The following is a 21632-nucleotide window of genomic DNA, read 5'->3' as shown; positions in this document are numbered from 1 at the left end:
AATGGTTTTGCAATGCATGGTCTTAGCACAGAAATTTCAGCATTGTAGATTTAATAATCAACTCATGCAGAAAGCAAGATTAAGTAAGCAACTGGCAATGAATATAACGCTTTTCATATAAAGCTAACACAAGTAAGACCATTAATTTCTATAACCAGATGTGTGTGTGTGTGTGTGTGTGTGTGAAAGAGAGAGAGAGAGAGAGAGAGAGAGAGAGAGAGAGAGAGAGAAAGAAAGAAATAAACACAGTTCCTTCATTTTCCTAAACTAGCATATCTTTGAACTGATAAAAGGGCCTTAAGAGAGAATAGGCTTCCATTTACAAGTTTCTCAGTACCCAACACCTAGGAAGAGACTCAGATGCCCATGTTCACACCCTCCTTCCCCACAGTGACTTCACTTCAGAGAGGCATAAATAACCAATGAAATGAACACATGACAGATAGAGCATTCTATTGACAGGTTGTATGATAAACTTTATATTACTGCCCTACTGGAAAAATGTTACAAAATGATACAAAAATTACCCAAAGTCAAACAAAACCTGACTCAACTCTTTACCAGAATTTTTTTTGTGTGTGGTATCTTTTTATTTCTTACACAAGGAAGCCAAAAGCACCACATATAAATCTTCAGTGCCCTACATCTCAATTTGGCTGCCTTGAGTTTTCTTCTGTGCTGAGGACTCCAGTATAACATGGATTTTCAGACCTGCACACAGATGTACCTATACAGATAAAAAAATAGACTAGTTTGTCCTTTTTGTTGTTGTTGTTGTTTATATTTGTAATTTGTGGCTAAGATCAAGTGTAGAACCTTTCGTTAAGAAACAAATGAATACAATTTATTTAAACAAGCAGACCTGATCCAAAGATCCATGTGGTTATCTATGAGCTGAGCACATGGGAATCTCTGTATGTGCTAAAAATCAATGATTTTAGGAAAAATTATAAGGATTGATGTTTTTAGATATGATGTAAGCTGCCCAGAGTGGCTGGGGAAACCCAGCCAGATGGGTGGGGTATAAATAATAAAATTATTAATTATTATTATTATTAATGGAAGAAGAGTCCCCCTCTACATTCAAGTTCCATCCCAAGCCACTCTAACAGGTGAGCCACACAGTCCAAGTGGACAGTTGGAATCAACTATCCGTTTGCCACGATTGTGAATACTATTCATAATTAATAACCCACAATTAATTTTCATTATAAATTTTGAAAACATAGTAGTCTTGCAAAATTCCCCCATCCCTGATGAAACAGGATGGCACTTCTTTAATCAAGTAAAATGCACTAGCACTAATCTCAACCTAAAATATGAATTCACTTAATGATGCCACCCTAGGTTTCCTGTAATCGCCTGAGGTATGAATAATGAACTTCTATTAAAAAGCTGCTTTTCAGCTTAATATCATTAGCCATTGCTGTAAGCATTGCTAGTGCAAAACCGGCACTTACTCTACAAGCAGAGACAAGTATTAATAAACCAGTAGGTGAATTGTACATGTTCGAAATAGTTGCTGTAAACTGTATTATATATACAGTGTAGACAGAGCAAAGAAAGGAAGGAAAAAACATAGCACCTCCCCGTCGGGGAATCGAACCCCGGTCTCCCGCGTGACAGGCGGGGATACTCACCACTATACTAACGAGGAACCACTTGGTCAACCCTCTTCCTCTGTCAATTTAAATTCTTCCTCCGGAGAATTCGCGGTGTGCCATAGGATAACCGACTCATCCAAACAGAAGCCATTGAACGAGGCTTTCCCGTAGTGGATTGTGGGAGTAGTAGTCCGCCCTCCGTATTTTCCTTAGGCTCTCCCCATCTAAAGAACTGTCTTTCCCAGAATCCCTTTCCCTTGACCCCGCCTCACGAGGCGGGGCCTGTGGCCGGCCGGCCGGCTCTTAAGCTCCGTGGGCCGGCTGGCGTGAAGGCTAGAGCGCAGCCATGGCCGAGGCGGATCCCAGCTCCTTCGCGTCGCCCGGCTGCTGCCGCACCCACCACCTCCACCTGCGCTGCCGCGTGGACTTCGCCAGCCGCTCGCTGAGGGGGACCGCGGCCCTCACCGTGAGGGCGGAGAGGGACAGCCTGCGCCGACTGGTAACTTCTTCCCTAGACGGGCGGGGCGCGGGGCTCTAGGTCTGGAGGGAGAGGGGAGGACCGGCCGCCCTCCGTCGTGTAGCCGGCAGGAGCGCAGGCCCCTCTGTGGGGCGGAGGGCGACGGCCGCTCCAGAGGGAAACCTGGGAAGCCGCACCTGCCGCACCGCCTGGAAAGTTACTGGGTGACACCTTCTCCTTTGACGCCTCCTTCGTCCCAAGATAATATCTCTTTCTCTCTCCTCCTCTTACCTGTGGGCGCGTTTATCTCTGAGGAACCCAGCGGAGCTGCCTTTGGAGCAGTGGTTCCCATCCTTTTTTTGGCCATGCCCCACCTAAGTATCTCTAAAATCCTGGTGCCCCCCCCCGACATATAATTTATTATTCAAAAATTGAACTCCTATTCCCGTGGAGGAAGCCTAAAAGGCCACTAACTTGGTCTAAACAAGCTTCCAAATTGCCCCCCCTTAAAAATCAAATTGCCCCCCTGTGGGGCATGTGCCCCGCATTGGGAATCACAGCTTTGGAGGAAACGGGCGGAGGGATTGTGCGCAATGCTGGCTTGGGCTTCTGTTTTAAGTTGGTTTGTCTTAAGCTTAAAGCAGATGCTCTGAGGCTGGCGACTTTCTCTCGTGGCTGCAGCATTTGCATTTTGTTTCCTTGGAAGTTGTACTTTGTCACGCTGGTATGGTAGGGGCTTGCAAAAGCAAGTTCCTCAAGGGCTTGTCTCTCTCTCTCTAAACTTAAGTGGCCGAGTCCTTGATAAAGAACTGGCGGCGATTGCTAAAGTCTTTCGGTTGATTTGAAGTTGGAGAGATCGCTGGATGTTCTAAATTGTAAACAAAGATCCAAGTCAAGTTTCTCAGTAAAGGGAATCAAGACTTGCATACCAGTCTGTCAGCTTCTGGGATATTGTCCCTAATGATTACACAATATCCTAAAAATATTTAATGCACTTCAGGGACTGATATACTTTACTTGGTGCTGCTGTTGTGTAAATAAATGTATGATTTATAGTAGTTTCTTCAAGTTGACTCTCCTGGCCACAGAAATGGGCTACACCTGGCCAAAAAAAATCCTACGTGTCTTTGTTTCGTCAGCTGTTTAGTACTTTGGAACAATGCCAGTTTCTGTTCTTTGTAAGTACTTGAAGGCACAGAGACTTAAGGTTGTGGAATGAACAGAACATTTAACTCTAGATACTGTGTTTTCCTACATCTTAAAAACATATGTAGAAAACTGGCCACAACATAGCTGCAGTTGTGTAGCTCTGAAGCATATAATTGTTTGTGCTGTGCAGATAAAGCTTTGCAAGATGCTTGTCTTGTATTCATATAGCACCTAGAGATTGATAGCACTGACTGTTCTGAGAATTGAGCTGGGCAATGCAATCAAGTGCTGCTCAGTCCCTTTTGTCTTGGCAACATAATCCTTTTGCATGACTATGAGGAAAAGCCTGTTAACAACATGCAAGGAAAGGCTGGGCTACATTTTTGAGCCTTTGTAAATGTCTGCTTCTCTATTTCTTTTGGAATTTAAGAACAGATAGAATTTATATTGGCCATTTGGCCATTTAAAATATTGAATATATTGATTCAGTTTTCAATATATATTAGTGTGTTTGTCAATAATAGCTCATGAACTCACTTACAGGTTTTGGACACAAAGGATCTAACAATACACAAAGTGGTTGTCAATAAGCAAGATGCACAATTTGTTCTTGGGGAACGTCATAGCTTCAAAGGAGCACCGCTGGAAATCACACTACCTTTTGAGTTGGGAAAGTATGTGTGTTCAGTTTATCCCCCTTTTCTGGTCTCTTGATGATCTTATCTTAAAATGTGCTATATTAAGAGGCCATGTCATGCTAAACTAGCAGTTGTGCTTGTGTAATATTGTAGCATATGACGTGACGCCAGACTTGCAGAAATTTGCTTAAGAGTCTGGCAAAATATACATACTTTGGGCCCGTATAGGTTTTTTATTGCTATTTTTATTGCTATAAAATCTGATAAGACTTGTTCCTTGAGGTAGTTATGACTCATTGTCCTGAAATTCTAATATACACCAGTCAATGTATTTGTGAGTTGGGGCTACTGTTGCTCATGCACGAACAACTTTGTAGTTGTTTGAATGGAAGATTATTTGCCCACTACATATTCTTCATTAACATAATTAAATTGCTTGGCTGTTAAAATTTTAAGAAAACAGTTGCCTAAGTTTGTCCCTAAATTTGCAGTTACAAATTTAAAAGTTAGAACTTTCCAAAGATGATGGCGGTATCACATCTGACCTATTCTCAAAAATGCACACTATTCCAATGTTCACAGGGGGCAAGATGTGGTTGTAGAGATCACTTTTGAAACTTCTCCAAGGTCTTCAGCACTCCAGTGGTTCACTCCCGAGCAGACATCGGGGAAAAGGCACCCATTTCTCTTCAGTCAGTGTCAGGTGAGCAAACCATTGTTTTCCTTCTCTGCTATGGGCAACCTTTTCCCACATGTTACTTATAGTTTTGTGTATCCTGCACTGCTTCCACTTGGCCATACGGTGCCTGTCAACTGAAATCACTTGAGCCAAGACTATCTGCCACAGACTCTCTTAAAGTATATATCATACAATCTTACAGTGTATTGGGGGAGTGAGTAGCAGTCTGTAAAGGCTCTCAGGATCCCATTGTGTGATAACTTTCCATTGCATAGTGGGTACATTGGCTGGGTGCAAAGGCATAAAAGACCTCAGTTATATTGGAGCTGAAGAACTGATCCTGGTGCTTGCATATCTCAAGAAATTGAACATTCTTTAAAAGAGGTTTTATGACCTGGTGGCTAAGAGAACAGGGTCATTGTGTCTTGCAAATCTTGTGTACTATCTTCTAAATGTCAGACATTTATGGTTCAACACATTTGTATGAACTATAATACTAAGTGCAACTGTTAATAGGGTTGTAATTCTTTACCAAAGGTCAGAAATAAGGTGATAATAGTGTTGAACAAGATTTGCAAAACGAAATCGTTTTGATACTTAGAACATCAAACCATTTAATTTCCACCAAAGACAATTGATGATGGAGGTGCTGTCTAGACTTTCCCTGTGGTCTTCTGGAGATGAGCAGTAAAGGGAGAAAACTTTACCCATTTCCTAAAGTCCTTATACTGGGGTATGAAAATAACTTAGTAGAACCAATCCTGTAAGGAGCTTGCTTTAGATCGATCTATTAGGTGCAGGATGAAGCAGATGTAGGCTGTGCTACCAGATAAATTCAGAGAAGCTCATAGAATTACACAGGAACAGATATGGTAGGGAGGGGAATGCTTGATAGTTGCTGAAGTTTTGGATAGAACACCTTTTTGGGGACAAGTCTAGGAAATTTCCTGTTCAGTTTTTTTTCCAGAAAACCCATATCACTGGTTACTGCCTTTTTATGATTACTTGGAAGCATGTATGTTGTGTAAAGGAGGGTGCTCTGTTATGACATTTTGGAAGCAATGTTTATAATGTGGTGAGACAATCTCAAATAGTACATGTGCTTGTGATCTTACTGGTCCACTTGCCTTTCAAACTTCAAATGCCTTCTAAACTAAGGGGCATTTGATTGGTGGACTGCATTAGGGAATGTGAAATGTATATATGAATTTGAAGCAGGCACATGAGCCTAATTAAATTGTGCCTGGATGTGGTTACTTGGGGGTATTATGCTTTTATTGGTAGCAGTGTAGTGCAAAATGTAATATTAAAAAAATGTTCCTTGTGCATTACTATATCTGTAAGAACAGCAGCCTGTAATCTGTGTCACTTTGTTTTTTAGGCCACACACTGCAGAGCTATTCTTCCCTGCCAGGACACTCCTTCAGTGAAGCTAACATACTATGCAGAAGTAGGTGAACCTGAAAGCTCTGTACCCCTGAGGTGCAAACTTGGCTCTCTTATTTAGAAGTCATGCATAATCTCAATTAGTGCATTGTTATTCATTAAAACCATGCCACCAAACTGTGCAACTTGAGTGAACATGCAGACAACCTGAAAATGTATAGCGAAAAACTCTTGCATTCTTTGCAGGTACCCAATTGTTATTTTGTTCATAAAGCTTTGGTGCACAAATTTAAGTGTCTACTACTTTATAAGATTCCAGTTGGTTGCCTTATCATGCTCTATCTGGAAGGTGCCACTGTCTTTCAACAAATAGATGGGGTTTGGAGAACTAGGTGTTAGTACAGACCCGTGTGCTCTGCGTGCTGATGTCACTCGTGCATGTTGCAGGGCATGTGGACGCCCCATGGTGTGTGTGCGGGGCCACTGTAGAACTTGGGGAGGCTTGGCCCCCACGGCTCGGCATAGATGGTGCGCCTGTACAGACCAAACAGTAAGATTCTTGCTTAATCAAACTTGTCCACTTCTATAAATTATGGCTTATGAAGCGAGGATAGTTATTTGATCTGGAGCCACTCTTGAATATGCAGAAAACCAGTTGGTTAGCCTCCATTGTAAGAGGGTGCCATGGAATAGGTTTTGACAGATTGAATTTGCAATGTTGGAAATAAAATAATACTTTGTTCCATGGAGGATGGCCCAGCAGGTGAGAAACCCTGCCATCTAGTGTCCAAAGGCAGGAAAATTGACTTCTGGAAGCAGCTGGTCTTGTGCGTCCCTTTTCCTGCCTTTTGTGGTTTCTCTTTTTAGCTTGTTTTTTTCTTTCAAGCGGATTTTTTTCCTTTGACTGCTTCTCTCTCCTGGGTTTGGGTGAGTGTGGAATAAATGTTTGTATATAAAAGTGACTCTGTTTGAATCCAACAAGCACTTGCCAAGCTGTCTATTTGTTCTAGTACTTGGCGGAAACTGCTTAGGATTCATAACACAGGAATCTTAACAAATCGGCTAAAGTAAATCAGCTGAGAAGTTTTTCCCACTATAAGCTTACAGTAAAACCAATTTCTATCTTCAGGGAAATCCTTAAAGAAAATGTTGCTAAATAAAGGAGGCTTGAAGATGTTTGTTTTCCCAGCCCAAGGAAGCCAAGCTCTCTGGCTTTGAAAACTTTCTTCTGAAATTGTGCTTATGCTCCATGACATTAAGTCCTTTGAACAATTGAGCCATTCAGTAAGCTGGGTAGAGCTTGATCTATTTGCTTATCATCAGACTTGCATGGCAAATTTGCATTAGATAATTAGGAACATATGAAGCTGCTTCATACGGTCTCAGAATTTGGGTCCATCTAGCTCAGTATCGCTTGCATCAGGGGTGGGGAACCGGTTTCAGCCCATAGCCACATTCCTATCTGGACAACCTTCCAGTGGCCACATGCTAGTGATTGGCAGGGCTGGAGGCAAAAGTGGGCAGAACAACATTGTGAATGTTACCTTTGCACAGTAAGCTAGTTCCTTTATACTTTTACATCCCTCTCTATCCTCCATCCATGAAAGCTTTATCAGAGTTTGAAGACACATTCCAGCAAGGCAAAAACAGTCAAGGAGGTTGCAGAGAAAGTCTGGTCAGGGGTGTTGCTCAGGAGGGTGTGGCTTGGGGGTGGTTCTCCTAGCATTCAGACAAGTGACTCTCCCAGTCCTGCTTGCAGATTTCAAGGACTGGACTTGAAATTGTAAAGCGTGTTCTCTCTCTCTCTGAGCCACAACTTCTTCCCTAAAAGAATGGGCACACTGACAGCAGTCACTTGGCTGCATCTTCAACATCTCAGACTGATCTGGGCCCTGGACAAGGGTTTCTGGAGGGACCAGTGGGTATCAGTAGAGAATGGCCAGACAGGTTTAATGTAAATTAGTTGCCAAAGCCTGCACCTCAGCAGCAGGAGCTGTGGAGTGCCTTGAACTCATTGCTTTCCTAAACCTGAAAAGGATCTGGCAGGTGACAGGTCATGTATAGACTGGACTACATGACATCTCCCCAATCTGGCCTTAAGAAAAATCTGAGAAAAGCAGGCATGTTTTTCCAAGATCCATGCAAATATCATAGTTTGGATTTAAGGATTAAGGATTTTTTTTTAAAAGTGCCCTTCCTCCTTCCTTCCCACTTCCTTTAAATTCCTATAAATGTTAATTGTTATTGATACAAAATACCAATGCATGTTACTATACATCATTTCATATCTGCAATTATTGCAATAATTTTGGTAGATACACTTTGATACAACTTTGTTAATATATTCAAAAATATTTATTTTAATTTTATGTAATTGTTGCATGTCATATGCTCTAGTGTAAACAAAGTTAGATGGATATATCAATGCTGCAGCCATGTTAAAAAGTTTAACGCTGATAATGAATAAAAACTGTTACCAAGAAAAAGAAGGGAGGTTAGGAAAGAAAAGTGTAGGCAGGATCTTGAGGGTGCATGTTGCAGCCACACTGCTGAACCCAAGGAGGCCTGGGCATGACCAGTGCCTGCTGGGAAATCACTGGAAAATTCCATGTGCACCACTTTGATTTCTGTAGTGGAAGATGGGCGATAAATGTTACCAATAAATAAACCAAAGAAGATTTTACAACCTAGTCTCGTGCAAACTGTCTATGCTGCAGCCTCAACCCAGCAACTTTTTCAGTTGCTGTGGTGTTGCTGTTTGTGTAAATTGTACCTTAGAACACACTTAAAACATTCAAGGGTATAATTTACCCTTGCCTATAAAGAATGCCGTAAGAAACAGATGGATATAAAGTTAAGTTTATTGGAAGTCGGAATCTCTTGCTTACCAGCCCCAGACACTTTATTACCCATAACCAGATGGCAGAGTGACAAGTTTTGCATCATTTGTGCCAGATTTGTCATGATAAGCACTTAAATAGCTGAAGAGGGAGGTTGTGAGAATGCAGTTTCAGCACTTAGAACTCCAGAATGTGGAAACTGCTGTGGCATTATTAACAAGCTGACTCAACATTTTAACATCAAATCCACATGTTCTCCTTTAGAGTATCTTTCTTTATGCATTGCAAAACATATCAGAGGTTACTTTTGTCAGAAATCTGGAGAGGGATATGTTGGTGGTTGGTTGCTCAATGTTGGGTGCAGGTTCCCAGGCCTCTGTCTTATGGGCTGTTAAGCCCTTGCACAGCTATTTTTTTTTAAAAAAAAGTTGATGGGGAAAACAAAGCAGGCCAGGACCATGGGAGGCAGTTTTAACCTTTTATCCTCTGTCACACTTCCAGTCTAATTTGGGGCAGAGGACCTGCAACAATTCTTTCCTGCCAGAAAGTGTTTTACTGTCCACACAGCTCTGCTCAAAGTGTACGTCTTATGGGTGTCTTTTTGCAGGAACAGTCACTGTTCATTCTCTCCAAGAGAGCAGTATGTAACAGGGAACCAAAAGATCAAAATTGCACATTGGCATGTGTTACTTGTGATCAAGTAACTTGATGTTTGTCATGACACCGGGGAATGTGTCACTTAACACTCCTGAAAAACCCAGGTGTGAACATGGCAGAAAATAAGGGGAGCTTTCAGGTAAGGCGAGAAGTGAATTATTTCTGAGCTGCACTGCTACAGAATAGCCGTTCTAGGGTATCATTGCCTGCAAGGTGTGAAATAGTTTAACATTATTAAATAAAAACAAATATATTTTTGTACTTCACTAGATATCTGTTCCGAATGAGCTGGTGGCACTTATGAGTGCCAAGAGAGATGGAGACTTGCCTGACCCAGAAGAAAGCACAAGGAAGATATACCGCTTCATACAAAATGTAAGCCATTATGCACTTTCAGCCCACAATGGTCAGTTACATAATGTAGATATGCATCATTGGATATTGGATAACTCTGGCTTCAGCCTTGTAGGTGTAAAATATGTGACATGCAGCACTGTTATTGTTTCTATTATTTTTCTCTCCTTTGGGGTTAGGTTCCAATACCCTGCTATCTGATTGCTTTAGTTGTTGGTGCTTTGGAAAGCAGGTGAGTATTACTCAATAACTGTGGAAATTCCTCAATTTGTAAAGTGTAGAAATTGCTTGAGCCTGTCCTCAAGGGCTTGAGAGTGGGCTGCAGCCTATTTATCAATATTGCAACCATGTCACTTTGGAGGACGGTAAAAATGATTCAGTAGGATTCATATCTGAACAGGAATCTGAAAGCACACTTCATCTGTTGTTCTATATTGGCTGCTAACAGAATATTATAGTTCAATCTAGCTTGTGACAGGCAAGACAACTTTCTACCTTCCCTTTCTAATCATTTTGTATGCAGTAAGAACGGGCTGTTTTGGAAGCGATTTCTAGAATTAGATGGTATTTTGTTGCTTCCTCACTGAAGAATATAGTTGAGCTCCTGGAAGAAGTAGAAGTTGCAAGACAGATGTGCATAAATTGACTGGTACATGCACATTGTTTGGGCAATGCATCTTTGCATCAGTCCTTCCAGGTCACTCCAATTGTTGGGCTACAGAATACTTAAATAAAGAGGAGTGTGAATATCATGACGAAGTATGACAAAGGCTGACAGGGAGAACTTGCTTGCAAAAGGGTAAAGTGTTGAAGAAGGGTTTGGTGAAGCCCTGTCGCCTAATGCACAAACTCTGGCTAGGATATGGACTTATGTCTGTGCCAATCTTTGGAACCAGAGGCAATTAAAGGAACTGTTCACATCAGCTTATTCCCTTTCAATAATGCTTTTTACAGCCACTCGCCCCAGCTACTAAAATGTCCACAAACAGCTGCACTGAAATTTTCGCTAAGAAATAAGCAGCCAGGAAATCCAAGATGGTATTCCTGGTTTTTCTGACTGAATTTTGTTCTTCAGAGAGATTGGCCCCAGAACTTTGGTGTGGGCTGAAAAGGAGCTTGTGGACAAATCTGCACATGAATTTTCAGAGGTTAGTGAAAATTATGATTATATGACTTTGGTATATTGTGAAAAGATGAATAGCTGGTAGAGGCAGTGACCATTTTAGGTACGTCTAATTTACACGTAGTTGCCGAAGCACAGGTCCTTTTGGACCTGGAGGAAGGCAGAACGGGCAGGGCTTAGCTGACATTTGTGGGGGCTGGGAATGGAGCCCCTGTGCGAAATGGTCATTGCCTGTACTTAATTATTCCTTAGGTGGCTGTACATTTTGCATAAGAAAAGCGAACGAGTGTTCTCCCAAGACCCTATGTAAAGCAAACATATAGCAAGTTTGAACATTAAAAGCTAATTGACTAAGCTGACTGCATTCCTCAGCTTCAAGATAGTCTCAGAGGATCACTCCACAACTCTCACCTGCATATAAGATGACTTGAAAGTGATTGTATCCTACCTCTATCAGAGTTGTGTTTGTATTACTGTAATTCAAAATGCCATATTTGTGACAGGTTTGTAAGTTCTTTCCAACTTCTTAAAATATGAAGCCACTTGTATTATTTCCCCACTAATAATGACTTTACAGACCTCCTGAATTGCAAGCCAGGAGGGACTTGGTTTCTATTGTCTGAGTAAAATTCATTCTGTACAAACAGGTCAGTTACTATCCTGTCTGTGATGTATCTTATCTCACTAATTGGGCATTACCTGTATATATATTAGAATCTATTTTAGTTTCCTGACCTTTTTTTCAGACAGAAGCCATGCTGAAAATTGCAGAAGACCTAGCAGGTCCTTATGTATGGGGTCAGTATGACTTGCTAGTGTTGCCACCATCATTTCCGTATGGTGGTATGGAGAACCCCTGCCTCACTTTTGTGACTCCCACATTACTGGTAAGTGTGTCTCCCTCTCTTATGGGTTACATTACATAGCTTTCCTTAGAACATCATATTAAAGCCATTTAGAGTTTGGGACTTGCATGGTGGCTTTCATTTTGCTAAGTGACCTTAACTTAGCCTGAATTGGGAAATGATACTATATTAAGCTTTCATCTGACGTGGATTAGAGATGTAACTTTTTGATCTCTGTTTGCTGCAGGCTGGTGACAGATCATTATCCAATGTAAGTATAAGTCCAGCTGTACTCAAGTATTTATACTGAAGGTACTCTTTTCCCCTGAAATCTAAACAAGGTGCCTGAAACATTAGGTGCTATGTATGTTTTCTAAGCAGTAATCGTACTTGGAATAGACGTAGACCCACTGAAATGAATGAAATTTATTTTAGAATTTCACTAACATTGGAGATCACCTACTATTTCTCACTGTTTACTTGTCTTGTAAGCTTTTAAACTTAAACTTCAATATTAAGAAACTAAAAATGTTGCAACTTTATAGAGTTCTGCACAATACAAACAGTCTGCTCAGTTAACACTTAGACCAACTGTTCTCAAAACAGTACGTGAACTAAAAAAGACAACAGATTACGGTTAATTAAAAAGATAATAACAGCAGTGGTAGTAGCTGCTGGAGTGGAGTTTGCTGGTGATCTGGAAACCAGATCTATGGAGCCTCACTGGGATATTGTACATTAAACCTGCCTTGGAACAAGTGTGGTTTTATTTTTATGTTGTAAGTTGTTTTGGGACCCTCTTCTGTGTGGGAGAAAGGCCAAAGAATGTATTTAGGATCATGGAGTTGCTAGTGTTCCCCCCCCCCTTTCTTTTAAATAAACAGGCTTCTCTATTGAAACCATAATAAAGCTGAAACCAAACAAATTTACAAATGTTAGGTTAGATGCCACTAAAATGTGTAACAAATTCAACAGTATTTTGCATTTTGGGAGTTGATGGTTAATTTCAGTGGAGGATAACCCAAGTACCTCCATAAAAACTGAAGCAACTTCTCCATGGTTATTACCATGTCTGCATGGGGCCAGTTTAGGGCATCTTTGCCACCTAAGTGGCACCCTCCTTTCTGTTACAGATATGTGTGTTTGTGGCAAAAGAGACCACTATGTGCTTATGCCACTTCTATACATTTCAGGTTATCGCCCATGAAATTTCTCATAGTTGGACTGGCAATTTGGTAACAAACAAGACCTGGGAACATTTTTGGTAGGTGAAATCCAAGTGCTTTTAAGACGTACTTGGCTTTTCTTTTGGTGTGCGTTTAACTCATTAAAAGATTTCTCTAATTTACAGAAATAATGACTTGTGCGCTTGGTGTTTCAGGCTAAACGAAGGACACACAGTTTACTTGGAACGCAGGATCGGTGGCCGGCTCTTTGGTGAGCAGTTCAGGCATTTCCAAGCTCAGGGAGGCTGGAGAGAATTGCAGAACACGGTGAGTGCTTCTGGTTGATTTGAAGATTAACTTACACATAACTTACACATAACTTTTCTTCAGAAACGCTGAAGGGCGAATTTATTGCTTTTATCTGGTATTGCAGATAGAATTAATTTCTGCTCCATATTGCGGTAATTATCTTTAGAAAAGTTCTATCCTGCCTTTTGGCCTCTAAGGCAGCTTCCAGATTAAAAAGCACAACTTCAGTAAAAATTGGAGGGAAATAAACAGTATATCAATTAAATAACAAAGCAGCAGTATAAGCATGGCATAAAATCAATGGGTAAGTTTTAAAATACATTCCAGTGCAGGAGATGAATTAGGATACAAATACTTTGTTACCCTCCGAAAACACACAAGAGGAACTACCAGACTTCTTTTGGAAGGAAGTTCAGCAATCTGGTTGCTGGCAGGTAGAGTTCTGTTACAACTTCCAAGCACATCAGTTTCCAGCAATATGTGTCTCTTTCTAGATAAACACCCTTGGAAGCACAAACCCTGTGACTCACCTGATCCCTAATCTGAAAGAAGTAGATCCTGATGTTGCATATTCTTCTGTTCCGTATGAGAAAGGCTCTGCTTTACTACTTTATCTAGAACAGCTTCTTGGAGGGCCAGGTATTGGTTAATTTACCTTTAAATATGTGTGGCTTTTTTTCCTGTTGCAGCACTTTATTTCTGGTTAATGCATCTTATATGTTCCCAGATGTCTTCATTGGCTTCTTGAGGGCATACATCCAGCAGTTTGCATACAAGAGCATAGACACGGAAGACTGGAAGAATTTCCTGTACTCCTACTTCAAGGACAAGGTTAGGTGCTAATCTTCCAGTTCGAGATGCTAGAGTGTAACCCCATCAAGAGCAGCCAGCCTCCATGAAATTCACGGCATGTAATGCCTTAAGAGAGAATATTATGAAAATGATATACAGGTGGTACATAACCCCAGTCAAGCTCGCAAAAATATATCACTTGCCCGATAATAAATGCTGGAAATGTAAGGAAGTTGAAGGTACACTTTTTCACCTATGGTGGACGTGCCCAAAGATTAAGGCCTTCTGGGAAATGATTTATAATGAAATGAAAAAGATACTTAAGTATACCTTCCTGAAAAAACCAGAGGCTTTTCTCTTGGGCATAGTCGGCCATCTGGTGCCAAAGAAAGACAGAATTTTCTTTATGTACGCTACAACGGCAGCAAGAATACTTATAGCAAAGCACTGGAAGACTCAGGATCTACCCACTCTGGAAGAATGGCAGATGAAGTTGATCGACTGTATGGGACTGGCAGAAATGACCGGCAGAATCCGCGACCAGGGAGAAAAGTCAGCAGAAGAAGATTGGAAGAAATTTAAGGATTATCTACAGAAATATTATAAAATTAATGAATTTTGAAAAGATGTTGGTTTGAACTTTGGTGGGGACTAGCTGTTATGATAAAGATAATGGGGATTATAATGGTTTATGTTCTTAAATTTAAAAAAAAGCTGAATGGAAAATAAGGTTTTATTTTAAAAGGAATGTTAAGAGATTAGGATTTGCTGAATTAATAAGGTGAACTAGAGAACAAGAAGGGGGGAGGTATGAGGAAGTCAAAGAAATATGTGATTGAAAAACTGTTATTGAAACTGAATTGTTTTTTAATATTTTTCTTTTTCTCTTTTTTGTGTTTATATAAAATTGGAAAATCTAATAAATATTCATTTAAAAAAAAAAAAAAGAGCAGCCAGCCTCCGATCCCTTTGGCTATGCAACAAATGTCAGCAAGAGTTAGTGTCATAGGAAAGTAAACTTTCACCTAGAAAAAACTTGTACTGCAGGTACCCCTCTCTCCTAGAAGTTCCCATATTGCAGAGATATGTGTACCTCTCCTGATTAGCTCCCTGCTTACTTGTGTTTATCATGCAACAACAGTGTTAACTGAAAAGTTTAATCTGACAATGAGTCATTTTCCCCTCCCCCCAAAAAGTCCACTTTGCTGAATGATTTTTTGAGGGCTTAGTCTTCTGAAGTCTGTAGCTTTCAGTTTCACAACGCCTTCTCAATTATGCCATCTTTGCTGTGTCATCAGTGTGGCAAAATGCTGGTAGAACCACACATTACACTGGTCTTGTTATATATGGAATTAGGCGTGAAAGGAGTAGAAGAAACCTCAGATTTCACCATTCAAGTTATTCAAATCATTTCATTGTATATGTGATTCCCATTAAAATTATCAATGAACAGTTAAAAACAAGTCTTCAAAAATATTGGAATCAATATGAGTTTCAAAGAAATAAAACACTTCCAAGATTTTTGGATAATTTGTTGGTATGTTCATTTTAGGTTGACCTTCTTAACAAAGTTGACTGGAATGCATGGATGAACACTCCTGGCATGCCTCCAGTAAAACCAACGTAAGCACACAATCTTTTGCTGTAACATTTCTATTTGTTTTGAAAGAGCACCTCTGTATATTTAATAATAATCGTGTTTATTTAATTATAATATAATTTAAAATATTAAATATATAATTAGAGCTATTTATATAACTGAACTGATTAGAATTTAATATTCAATTATATATTTAATAAAAATATATCCTTGATTATATTAGATCCTTAATATAATCACTTTTCCTATTTTTAAATTTTTTATTTATAGTCAATTTTATACACACACACACTTTATTTAACTTGATTTGATCCTTTTGGACTGGGGTAAGAAATGTTTTAAGTATGACTATAGCAAATGATCTAAATGCAGCATAAGCATGTCTCTTTCAATGATAAAAAATATTCCTCAAACACCTGCACAATTTTGGTTATGCCAATTTCTAAATGTGTCTGCTCTATAAAATGTTCCTTTAGACTTCATTTTTCGTTTTCTATTGTGGCTTGTAACAGTAATATAGTCTATTCTCTTTCTTCAAAGCCAGATGTGATCAGTGAGGAGTATAAAAGAGAGCTACTCATAAGCTATATTGTAGCAGCTGGCAAGATAGAATTTGGATGTGTGCTCTAGATACAAATGCATGTGTTCTGTGTATGTTCAAGATACAAACCTTTTCTAAACAAGACATACTCATTTTTATGTCTTCACCAGGTATGATTCAACACTGTCAAATGCTTGTGTTGCCTTGAGTCAAAGATGGGTCAAAGTGAGTTAATGTCTCATGTACATAACGTGTTAAAGACATGTTGAGTGAATTACTTGTAAGTGTTTTATTTTGCATTGTCTTTCAACATGCATAACTGGGGATTCAATGCAATGTAGAATTTAGTAAAGTCAATTTATAATTGAGGCAAACTTCAGATTTTATTGAATTTTTTATTTAACTTCAGACTTCATATTTTTTTGACATGAGCTTGCAAACTTCTCTTACATTAGAGGCAGTAAATGTGGTATAGGGGGAGATAGGGTGTTGGAGGTTGGGCAGATCAGATAAAGAGAAGGGGCTATTGCTCAAAAGCTAAGGCATTTTCTGAATCTTCCTTCAGGGTCATGGCTGCTGTCTCAGCCTGCCTCTCTAGTCTGGTGCTGTTTTAAGAACAAGTTAGTCATAATACAGTACTTTATTCATGATTTGATTATGGATCGGGGGATAGATAGAGGTGGGTTGGGCTGATTTGATCCACTTGTGCCCATCTGGGTATCTACTGACAGATCAGCTGAAAGGTCACTGTAATTCATAAGGATTCCATGCAGATAGCATTCCTCACAAGAGAAAAGAATCCAGAGCCCTTGAGTTATTCTTTTGACTTTTATGTATCCAAATGGGGTTTTCTAAACAAATTAAATTCAAATCTTAACTGCTGGTGTTTAGAATCAAAGACAATATCCCCCTGTAATTTCTTAAAGGCCTGCTTCTCCAATTTCCTCCTAATTCTGCTTGTCTTATAGGCCACGGAAAACGATCTTTGCTCCTTCAGCTCAGCTGATATAAAAGAGTTGTCTTCACACCAGCTTATTGAGTTTCTTGCACTACTGCTGCTGGAGGTAAATATAGGCAAAAGGTTTTTTTTTACCTTTCAGGATAAACGTTTGTGGCACCATCTTGTTGCGTTTCCAAGTTTGTAGAGTGAAATTTAGGGGAGGTTGGCATCCGTTTGTCTCGAGAGACAATGGAGGAGTGCTGTTGGAAGGTGTCAGTTCCTGTTGTGGCTGTAGAGACAGATGCAGGAGAGAGCTGGGGCAGATGAAGGCATTCAGTTAGTCATAGCATGTTCATTTCTCTCTTCCAATGACTGTTAGATCTTCTCATCTTAGTAGATAAGAGATTAAGTCTTAGTCATGCCTTGGTTCACGAACGCCTTGTGAGTCGAACATTTTGGCTCACGAACGCTGCAAAGTGAGTGTTCCAGTTTGCGAATGTTATTTGGAACCCAAATGTCTGACATGGCTTCCGCGGCTTCTGCTTGGCTGCAGGAGCTTCCTGCAGCCAATCGGAAGCCATGCCTTGGTTTCTGAATGTTCTGGAAGTTGAAAGCACTTCCGGAACGGATTCCATTTGACTTCTGAGGTACCACTGTACTTCCAACTTATTGCTGTGCTTATATAGAATTGTAGAACCACTGTGGGATGTTGGTATCTTGTCCTACTGTTCTGACCACCCTGAACAGTATGCATGCACTTTGGCAGCAGACTGCAGAATGAGCGCCATTTTGTTGCTTACAACTTTGGTCTGTGTGTCATTTCAGAAACGTGGTCCTATTGTGCAGGCACAATGGCTTCTTGCTTCAGGGGTGAACTCTAGAGCTGGCACAATTATTTAGAAGTGAAGAGTCGTTGACTTGATGTTGCTTTTCTTTGTACCCCTTGTTTCATATTTTTAGAATCCTCTTCCAGTGAGCCATGTAAGGCGAATGCAGGAGGTTTATGACTTCAATGCTGTGAACAACTCTGAAATTAGATTCAGGTTTGTAAAATGTAGGAATATTCCGAAATTATACAAATGTAATGGATTGATACTATGTAGTAGTAACTTTTATTAAATCTGCAGTCGAATTGCCTGTTATATATAAAATATAAATGAAAGCACAAGTACATAGAACTGAGCAGTGATGTGTGTGCACATTCATACCTGAGGTTGTAGAACAACTGTGAAAACAAATAATCCTGTTCATCCCTGGTATAGATCCCTGAAAGTAGTTTTGAATACTGTCCAACCAGGAACAGCTCGTTGCAAAGTTCTAAACTTACCTGCTTATTTAGAGATACATGCAAGCATGTGGTTTGTGGGGCCCTAACATCTTGCCAATGAGATCCAAATTCATTGAATAAGCAATCTTAGATGCAGAATAAAATATGCAAGCATTTTAAATATATATATAAATTTAAAGATTATTACTTACATCCAACATTTCCTCCAAAGAGCAAAGGGTGGTATAAACGGTTTCGTCTTCGCAGAATCCCTGTGAGGTAGATTAGACTGTGACAATGACTGTCCCGAAGTATCCCAAGTCCTAGTCTCAACTCTTTGGAGACTGCTCATTGTTAAACTTGGATTTTCTTGATCTTGATTTAGCTGACTAAAGGCTAATTCTGCTTTTCAGATGGCTGCGCCTCTGCATTCAAGCCAACTGGGAAGATGCCATTCCTTTGGCCCTGAAGATGGCTACAGAACAAGGCAGAATGAAATTCACTCGTCCTTTGTTTAAGTAAGACAATTACCTAAGCAGGCAGGCAGTGGTTCAATATAGGAGGTTCTCTGCATCTTACATGTTAAATATGTACAAAGTGGTTCTTCAAAGATAAATGGTACTTGTCTTGGTTTTTTTAAAAAGTCGTTTAAAATTTATTTTGTGGCGTCCATTTCAGGGACCTCTATAAATTTGACAAATCCCGTGCTCAAGCTATCAGCGCTTTCCACCAGCACAAGGCTTCCATGCATCCAGTGACTGCGATGTTGGTAACCAAAGACCTGGGACTCGACGGACAAACAGCCCAACCTTTGCAGACCTAAGGATAAACTCCGATAAGAAAACGAATTTCTTCTCCCCACTCCCTCCGTGAAAAAGAATCATTGTAACTTGCATGTTTGATTACTGAACTGGCTTTCTGTTCTGATGCTGAATCAATAAGTGCTCCCTTCCCCCACCCCTTATTATTCATGCTGGCATCTCTATCTTGTGCCTCATTTAAAATTCTGCAAAACCGGGAAAAAATAAGATATATTTTGACACTGCATTTGGCACTTCACCACAAGTAGCATTCATAGTTTTGCTACATGTACTGCTTTATTTGAAGCAATAAATCTTTTATGATAAATCGGATCGTCTTTCCGTATATTTAATTGCCTCCAGTATACAGAGTAAAGGTAAAGGGACCCCTGACCATTAGGTCCAGTCGTGATGACTCTGGGGTTGCAGTGCTCATCTCGCTTTATTGGCCGAGGGAGCCGGCGTACTGCTTCCGGGTCATGTGGCCAGCATGACGAAGCCGCTTCTGGCGAACCAGAGCAGCGCATGGAAACGCCGTTTACCTTCCCACCGGAGCGGTACCTATTTATCTACTTGCACTTTGACGTGCTTTCGAACTGCTAGGTTGGCAGGAGCAGGGACCGAGCAACGGGAGCTCACTCCGTCGCGGGGATTCGAACTGCCAACCGGCAAGTCCTAGGCTCTGTGGTTTAACCCACAGAGCCACCCATGTCCCAGTATACAGAGTTGTTGTTGTTGTTTAGTCGTTTAGTCGTGTCCGACTCTTCGTGACCCCATGGACCAGAGCACGCCAGGCACTCCTGTCTTCCACTGCCTCCCGCAGTTTGGTCAGACTCAGGTTTGTGGCTTCGAGAACACTGTCCCCTTCTCCTTGTGCCCTCAATCTTTCCCAACATCCCAACATCAGGGTCTTTTCCAGGGAGTCTTCTCTTCTCATGAGGTGGCCAAAGTATTGGAGCCTCAGCTTCACGATCTGCCCTTCCAGTGAGCACTCAGGGCTGATTTCCTTAAGAATGGAGAGGTTTGATCTTCTTGCAGTCCATGGGACTCTCAAGAGTCTCCTCCAGCACCATAATTCAAAAGCATCAATTCTTCGGCGATCAGCCTTCTTTATGGTCCAGCTCTCACTTCCATACATCACTACTGGGAAAACCATGGCTTTAACTATACGGACCTTTGTTGGCAAGGTGATATCTCTGCTTTTTAAGATGCTGTCTAGGTTTGCCATCGCCTTTCTCCCAAGGAGCAGGCGTCTTTTAATTTCGTGACTGCTGTCACCATCTGCAGTGATCAGTATACAGAGTACTGACATGCAAAAAGCTACTGTCTAGCCCTTGCATTCCCAGTGGTGGTTGCGACCAGAGCTGGTGTTCCATTCCATTCCCTTTTGTCTCCATCCCCCAGCAAGCACTCACCATCCAGCAAGCTGCTAGCCTGCAGCAATCCAGTTGCCATAAGGAGAAAGAGATGAACCAGGCAGACACATGCAGATGCTAAAGGCCTGAGTATGCAACACAGTGGCTTTCCACCATGCTCTGTTGTGAAAGGGACCATGGCCTGAATCAGAAGGTTCTGCAGGGCTGATCTAGTCTCAAGGCTGCCCATTCTCCACCCCTCTCAGAGACCTTAACACTGGATGATAAAGCAGTTAAGTTTCTGAACTCCGTTTGATCTCACTTGTCATGTTCTCTCCATGGAGGTGACTTAATCTGTTTTATTGTATGTAAGCCACCCTGAACGTTCTTAATTGAAGTTTCATTTTTTAAATAATGGCAACATCACTTTCCCACTGTTTTGGAAATGCATATTATCTGAATTCTGCCATATTTGTTACTTAAATTACCTTGTCTACAGAACCCTGAGTGGCTAACAACAAACAAGTATGAAATAGTAATAATATTTAAGACCTGAAAGTGCTACATAAATGTTCAAGGTCCTTTAGATGTATCACCTAGTTGTAATCGTTAACAGTTCTGTAAGGTAAGTCGGTGGTATTCTTTGACAGCATAAACACTATCCCCCCCCCCCCGCATTGCAGAATAATAAAAGTACCAACAGGCACAAAAGCAACTTAATCAGATATAAAAACAACTTAGTCAGAAATTGCCTAAGTTAAGAGCAGTTCAGTGAGAGCAACAACGTATACTTACATAATGCAGTGCCCAAAAGACACATCTGAATTAATGATTAATAGTTAGCCTGACTACAAACGACTCTTGTTCAGGTTGCTGAAGTCTAAAGGTTGTTAAATTGCCATGGTTGACTAGTGCTGATTTTATAGCTGGGATTGCAGTAGCTCATAGAAGTAATAAATTGTAGATCACATCTCTGCAGCTTGTCCCATCTTCTTGATAACAGTGTGCAGTGGCATGTGTGGTTTGCTAAACATGCTGGCTGCTATAAGTGGTGCCAAAGGCTGAGAATCATGAGATGTGTCCAAAGATAGCATCTACTACTGGGGACATAAGTAGTGTTGGGGATGGAA

General features: G+C 40.7%; 1 protein-coding gene and 1 long non-coding RNA gene across 2 annotated transcripts; one reads left to right on the top strand and one right to left on the bottom strand.

Moving 5' to 3' along the window:
• Window positions 1-566: 566 nt before the first annotated feature.
• On the bottom strand, window positions 567-1779 carry LOC310743773. Its single transcript, XR_014539220.1, has 2 exons — window positions 1641-1779; window positions 567-727 (listed from the first exon to the last, which is right to left on the bottom strand). It is a non-coding gene; the product is annotated as an uncharacterized lncRNA (long non-coding RNA).
• A 71-nt stretch (window positions 1780-1850) lies between these two features.
• Window positions 1851-19480, top strand: LTA4H (leukotriene A4 hydrolase). Its single transcript, XM_083574231.1, has 19 exons — window positions 1851-2103; window positions 3754-3884; window positions 4431-4551; window positions 5909-5977; window positions 9681-9785; window positions 9944-9996; window positions 10840-10912; window positions 11634-11774; window positions 11980-12003; window positions 12926-12996; window positions 13114-13225; window positions 13702-13846; window positions 13935-14038; window positions 15552-15622; window positions 16311-16365; window positions 17109-17204; window positions 18041-18123; window positions 18761-18865; window positions 19026-19480. The coding sequence occupies exons 1-19, from the start codon at window positions 1951-1953 to the stop codon at window positions 19168-19170; spliced, it is 1857 nt and encodes a 618-aa protein (XP_083430357.1). The 5' UTR covers window positions 1851-1950; the 3' UTR covers window positions 19171-19480.
• Window positions 19481-21632: the final 2152 nt, after the last annotated feature.

The sequence above is a fragment of the Podarcis filfolensis genome (genome assembly GCF_964270895.1).
Source record: "Podarcis filfolensis genome assembly, chromosome: 10".
Lineage (NCBI taxonomy): Eukaryota > Metazoa > Chordata > Lepidosauria > Squamata > Lacertidae > Podarcis > Podarcis filfolensis.
This window is presented reverse-complemented; position numbering and strand designations above follow the sequence as displayed.